This window comes from Schistocerca nitens, chromosome 1, assembly GCF_023898315.1.
Source record: "Schistocerca nitens isolate TAMUIC-IGC-003100 chromosome 1, iqSchNite1.1, whole genome shotgun sequence".
In the NCBI taxonomy this organism is placed as follows: domain Eukaryota; kingdom Metazoa; phylum Arthropoda; class Insecta; order Orthoptera; family Acrididae; genus Schistocerca; species Schistocerca nitens.
Genome location: NC_064614.1, coordinates 1,112,944,195 through 1,112,951,261, shown reverse-complemented (window position 1 = coordinate 1,112,951,261; position 7,067 = coordinate 1,112,944,195). Strand labels below are relative to the sequence as shown.

The 7,067-nt window shown below is 36.8% G+C and overlaps 1 protein-coding gene across 1 annotated transcript in view; it reads right to left on the bottom strand.

The window, feature by feature from the left end:
* Positions 1 to 263: 263 nt before the first annotated feature.
* LOC126199114 (calcineurin-binding protein cabin-1-like) overlaps positions 264 to 7,067 on the bottom strand; it is a 249,429-nt gene continuing 242,625 nt past the window's right edge. Inside the window, exons 31-32 of the mRNA XM_049935872.1 lie at positions 6,164 to 6,262; positions 264 to 2,236 (exon numbers count right to left, since the gene is read on the bottom strand). Coding sequence (XP_049791829.1) covers positions 770 to 2,236; positions 6,164 to 6,262 — 1,566 coding nt within the window. The 3' untranslated portion in view covers positions 264 to 769. The remainder of the gene's footprint in view (positions 2,237 to 6,163; positions 6,263 to 7,067) is intronic.

Below are 7,067 nucleotides of genomic sequence, written 5' to 3'. Positions count from 1 at the left end.
TCATATGAAGAAAATGAAAAAAAGTGGCAAAATACATGAAAAAGAGGACATGTTTAATGGAAAGGGGAATATGGATGTCCACAAATCATGCCATCTATGAAATAAAAAACTGCAGCATAAAAAGCAAGAGAAATTAAATTTTTGCCAGTAAGTTATATTTTGCAAATTCTGCCCTGTATTTTCATAAAAATCTGGTGGAACCAATTAAATATTTGGAAGGAAGAAGCAGTCATAAACAATAATAACAATATTCTATTGTAGCATAATTTATTCATTTTGTCAGATATGTTAAAACAGTAAAAGAGTCACACAAGTACTGCATGTCTTACAAAGAGGAACTCCATGCTGCATACATACACAATAGAAATCCATTCATGCCTTACTTTAAAAAAGGAAAAACAAACAGATAATATACCTGTCTTATAATTTGTTAAAAAAGAATTTAATTTACATAAACACATTTATCTTATAAACAAATTATTACATCCAATTTGGAGCTCATATAATATAACAATTTTAAAAGTTTGATGATTATGTAAATGTTATAACTCTAAAATGTATTATATTTAATTTGCTGCATTGTACACTTGTCCATTAATATTACTTGTCCATTAATATTATTATGAGAATGCTGTGTGTGTGTGTGTGTGTGTGTGTGTGTGTGTGTGTGTGTGTCTATGCGCACGCACACGCGCACACACACACACACACACACACACACACACACACACACGGAATCATTTCATAGATGAAAAACAAAAGCTACTGTCTACTCTAATGTTATGACTTCAACATTAGATCCTTCTTTCTCTTTCTCTTTCTCTTTTGCAGATGAAGATGCTGAAGGGGACCAGCTTTTTGGTATTACATTCGGCCCAGAACTTTTACTTCTTTGTGCTGCATTTCCTATCTCTACAATTGAAACAGTGTCTTTCATCTTCTTCGGACTTTTGCTTTCTGAACTGCTAGGCTGACTACATTTCTTTGGTGTAATGGTAATGGAAGGTGGTATAGATACAGAGGAAGGGAGATCAAGAGCAGAATTCTTTGGTTTGTGAATGACCTCCAACTGGCTACTGTGTTGTTGTAATCTGTTCAACATGGAAATACCAGCTGAATGGGAGGCTGATATGTCATTTAGAACATTTCTTGAGCTACCTGATACAAGGGGAGTTCTGGTGGATGCTCTCATTACAGTGCTCCTTGATGATTCACTGTTCTGATTCCTTGGAAAATATGTAGCGTCCTTACTATCTGCTGACTGCACCTTATATGTACTCTTTCCAGCAGTATTTGGTGATCCAGACTTAGTTGCTTTATTGCTGTTTAAAGGAACTTTATCAGGGGGATTTATTGTACCACTCTTACTTGTAACATTTACATCATGTTTGTACGTAATCATAGATGTCACAGTTTTATTTAATTGCTTCCTTCCTGGACCGCTGATATGGGGTTGAGATAAACTTTGAAGTGATGTTTCTGGCAGTTTTCTTGGAGGAGCCGCATCAAGAGAACTCTGTCCTGTATATTTAGTATCTCTAACTGTCGGATACGATATCAAATTTGTAGTAGGCGTTTTGGACACCTGTGAAATATTCGAATAAGGTGCTGCTGGCATTCCCCGAGGAGCATTCTTTCCATAACTAGAGCCAGTAGTAGATGTTTTAGGCTGTACTGAAGAAGATTTTGCATTCAATTTTGACTGTGCTGATGCTGATGAGGAGACCGGTAAAATAGATACACTGGGTCTCTCCCTGGTAGTTGCAGATGTGCTAGAGCCAGCAGCACCACTCAGTCCAGCGAGAGGATTTAAGACGGGTGCAACAGAATTTGCTGCCAGATGTCGTAAGAGTTCTGCTTGGAAACCAGTCATTTGAGCTTGCATCACTGCATTTAAAGGGTCAAGCATTGATGAAATATTAAGAAATGCTTGAGGATCATTTAGCATAGAATGCAACGATGAATACGTCGCAGTAACTGGGGGAGCAGCAGCAGCGGCAGCAGCAGCTGCTGCGGCAGCTTGTGCAGCTGCACGAGTACTCCCTGGTGGTCGCCCACGAGGTCTCGGAGCTGTAGGAGCAGCAGAAGCTGCTTTGGGTGTTGTGGAGTTGACAGGGGTTGCAGGTGGAAGAGTCTTCTTCGCAGGTGCCACTGACACTGGCACAGCTGCTGCTGCTGTTGCTGCTGGCACTGCAGCTGCTGGGTTTGGTTTTGTAGATGCCTGTGGATACTGTCCCTGAAACACATTTAACAGAAAGCTTAAGTTTGCTATCTTCAAGATACATGTGTTCTAATTATGAAAAAGAGGTGAGTATCTGCTTTTGTCAATCTGCCTAGCAATACCAACAATAGGATTTGGAATTTGTGTCATAAATTTTTAAAACGATTCCAATTCAGTTTCAACAAGTCTGCAGCCCTTGGGAAATATGGCACTGATTCAACATATGTTAGCTTGGATAAGATTATATGGATGAATGTGAACAACTTCAGTTAGGTTTCATCAGGGCAAAGGTACACTCAGACTTGAAAGAGGAGTCAGGCAAAGAGAGTCCATATCATAGAAACAATTTTCAGCCATTCTAAAAGAAGCTTTCAGATTCCTAAACAGGGAAAAAGAGATGAGAATATGTGTTTATGGAACATAGCTGAACAAGCTGTTTTGTTGATGATACTGTATAACTTAATAAACCAAATCTAAAAGTACGTCCAAAAATTAATAATGGAATGCAACTGAACAAGGTGTGTTTTGTTGATGATACTGTACAACTTAATAAACCATATGTGAAAGTACACCCAAAACTTAATAACAAGATTACAATAATGTATGGAAACTCCAGGTTGTAATATCAACTATATTAGGAAAAGGCCACTCACTCTAAAGATGACCTCTTGAGTTGTGGATGGGCACAGCGAGAGGACTGTTACACATTATAGTGTTCAGTCAAAGCCACTTTCAGCAAAGACAAATACACATTCACACAAGCAAGCAATCTCTCACACACGAGTGCTACCACCGGCAGCTCCAACCGGAGCTTATTTGTGTAAATGTGTGTGTTTTCCTTGCTGAAGAAGGCTTTGGCTGAAACTTATAATCTGTAACAGTATTTTCATTCTGCCTGTCTGCAACTCAACAGGTCATCTTTAAGGTGGGTCGCAATCTATCCTTTTCCTAATATTGTTAAAATAATGTATGCTGAACAAATTGAAAACAAAAACAGTATAAATTAACTATGAAGTAACAGAACTAGTTACAAAATTACTGTATTTAGGAAGCACAGGAAGAGAAATAAACCAGAAGCAAAAGTGGCCTAAAGGTCCTTTACTAAAATGAACAGAGTTTTATGAAAGTAAGCTTCTAATATTTCTGAAATGGAAAGTTTACAATCGATGCGTACTATCTGCTTTGGCTTACAACAATGAGAAAGAAGTTTTAAACCATTTAAAAACTGGGAGCTGTTCAGCAAGCTTTGGAAGTAGGCTTAATAGAAGTTAATTAATGGGGGGCATGGTTGTGGGGATGGGCAAACAACACTCTCTCTCTCTCTCACACACACACACACACACACACACACACACAAAAAGCTCAGGGAACTCACTGGAGTGGAAGTTGTAATAATGATTTTAATGAAAAGAAATGAGGTAAGCAGTGCAGGTGAATAGAAAGTTATCTAGGAAATCCATTGCTGGATTTCAAGAGATAGGACGCAATCTAACAAATACTTAATAGAAGGTGACTGGATAACATTAAAAAACATGCACGAGCAGAATGGGTGCTTACAGCTGCATCACTTCCCCCCCCCCCCCCCCTTTCAATCCCAGCTCCACCACCATCCCCACAGGAATTAAGATTGACAACATAACAGTGTTCAGCCACATTCACTTCCAAACTTATATTTTGCTATGCTACTGCTGTGTAAGCTTCAAAATTAACCACAAAAAATGCCATTCTGTTATGACTATTAAGCTCAACGAAGTCCAGCTGAAGAGCAATTTGGATGGTGATTAAAAGTCAACAAGAGAATTGAAATGAAGTATAAACTGATGATTTTCTGTTACTTCAACGAGTAACAAGAAAGGCAGGACCTGGTCTGGAATATTTGAGATGAAAAATAGACAATATCTGTTTTGTTGGATGATTGAAAAGAAAATACGATCACTGATGTGCTTTTAACTGTACAGCCGAGTTACTGATTCCACTTTTTGTACAGTATTTCAACAACTGGCAGGGTCATCATCTTCAGGGCCTGCAAGCTGTGCTGTTATGGGTACTCACTGCCCCAACTTAAAGCAGACTGTAGATTGTCTGATTTGAGTCCAGGCAGCAAGTCTGCATAACAGCACGGCTGGCTGCCCTAGAAGAAGAAGACACAAAATGGAATCAAAACTCAGCAGCACACTCAGAAGTACATTACTAACCAATGAAACTGTGAAAACCTGAGAAACCGCAAATACAATTTTATATGTCATTATTATCATCAACAACTGAATCAGTAGAAGACCAAGCAAGTTAGCACAATGGTAGGTGCACTGATCTAGCAACTGGATCATGCAGGATTAAAATCCCTGTCCAGGGTTCTGTAGTTTCCTAACATCACGAAAGGAAAATTCCAGAATGTTTCCTCTTGAGAGTTTAAATTCAATTTTCTGCTCTAGCCTGGTCCAATCTGGGTCTTATCGCAAATAGATATTAAACACTTATCTACCTTTGACTCAAAAGAAGCCTTTTACATGACTGCAAATAATGAAATTACACCACAGAAAACAGGTGACTGGATACTGCCCGCAGAACATCATGAACTGCAGATAAAAAGAGAATATAATCTACGTTTGTATTTATGTAGCAGCTTAATGCACACTGCAGTAATTATCAATGTTCTGCTTGTAATTTGTTCTTGTATCTTCACCTCAATCTTTCTTAGAATTAAACAATCCTTGGTGGTGCAACTGAGGGAAATTAATTTTATCACTGAGTTTCAAAGACACACTAATCTATACATCCATTTAAGAGTATCTTCGTAGAATACAAAAGTTCTTCCTCTTCACTTTGTTCCTAGATGCAAATAGCAAAGAAAATGAAACTTCATACAGTAGAGCAAAGGAAAAAAAAAATTAAGTAAAAAAATTCTATATGACAGTTAAATGATTATACTTCACAGGTTTAGAAATGTATAGCACCAAGGAGAAAAATACAACTACATAATAACATGGGAGTAAAAGGCATATGAAACTACTGGTTTGAACAAAGGTGGATAAGTGGTTAACTAGAACTACCCAACTGGAGCTCCCTCCCCCCCCCCCCCCTTACCGCCAAAAAAAAAAAAAAAAAAAAAAAAAGGCTGTAGACACAACATAGTTCTCCAAAACTGGAATATGCCTACATCTGTTTTTATATTATGATGCACTTAGTTAAAGATTACAAATTCTGAAAGTTACTGAGATTCACTTGTTCATTTTAAATGTCTGTGTATTGTTTCTTTAAACAGTTTTTGGTGTTGCTGAGCAACAGTCATACAATAATTTTTAAATGAACACACTGCCATTTGTATGTATTGTTGTTTCTTTAATTACGACCCGGGTTTTGGCCTTTCATGCCATTTTCAGGTGATTGAGTGTATGTCATTAACATATATCGCAGGACATCAAGCAAAAATTCTTCTCAAAATTTTGATTGTGATGTCCTGCAATATATGTTAATGACATAAACACAATCACTTGGAAACAGCATAAAAGGCCAAAACCTGGGTCATAATTAAATAAACAACAATAAAGTCAAATGGTGGTGTGTGCATTTAAAAATTATTATTTATTTGTTTGTTTATTGTTTATAAATAACTCATCTGCTACCAGTCACAATTTTCTTTATTTTATTTTTTGCATGACGCGTTTTAGGGAATGATTCCCGTGACTGGTAGCACGAGTTATTTATAAACAAACCTATTGTTTTCACAGTCGCAGGCTTTCAGAACCATTTTTAATGGATCAAACCAGCTTTATTTGTTTGTTGGGTTTTTAACAGTCTCTCTCACAGACTGCAGTCAGTAAGAACAGTGATCAAGGATTGGAATAATAAGCAACAAAATGAACAATAAAGAATGATGCTCATCATAATACAGACCACTAAACATATGAAGCTACAACAGCCTCTCACTCAGTCAGTATATACCTGAGTCGCTTGTGCCGGACCACCTCCAGGACTGGGGGGTACACGTACAATCTCTTGTTGACAGATGCGCACTGCCTGCTCCAGTGTACAGCTCTCAGCCTAAAACATACATGCAAACTGACTATAAAATTCAATGTTCTGCCTGCAATAAATTAGAAAATGTGATGCAGACACACTAATATAGTTGACTTATCAAAAAGCTGAAATAAAATCAAAACAGGGTGTATTTTCTCTTAAACAGAAACAGTAGGTATTAACTTGTTTACACTTTTAATACAGAATAGATCTTCAATGTACCAGAACACAAAAAACTATTCGTTCTCAAATTTTATTCCATATTCACTTTACTATTTTTATGGTAATGTATGTAGCTTATGTATATACTGTGACTATTCAATTTTATTTTCTGTTCTCTTGTCCTTGAAATTCTGAATTTTCCAGAGTGCCAAGAGTATTTATTTCAGTTTGAATGCCATCAGATACATGTACAAATAACATTAAGAATTATTATTATAAATAGTGCCATAGTTACTCAGAACTACTTGAAGCCATGTCATGAAGGATATGTATAACAGTGTGTTATTTTGGATGATATATGTTCATTTAACACCTATTAGGTTTTTTTGAAATTTGCAATACATTTTGTTCCTCATAATTGCAATATCTTTTGCTGTGTTCCTAAATATCTTTATTAAATGGTTGACCCTTTCATTTACATCTGCATAATCTGCATCTTCTAATCTACCTATACCTTCCTATTTCTTAACAAATTTTCTTAATCTACATCTTTGATTTCCTGCCCGCCAAGTATCCATATTTAAAACCACTGATAAGACACAACCTACAACGGACAACATTATTTATTACATGAGATTATCACTGTTGACAAATTAGTGAACGATTT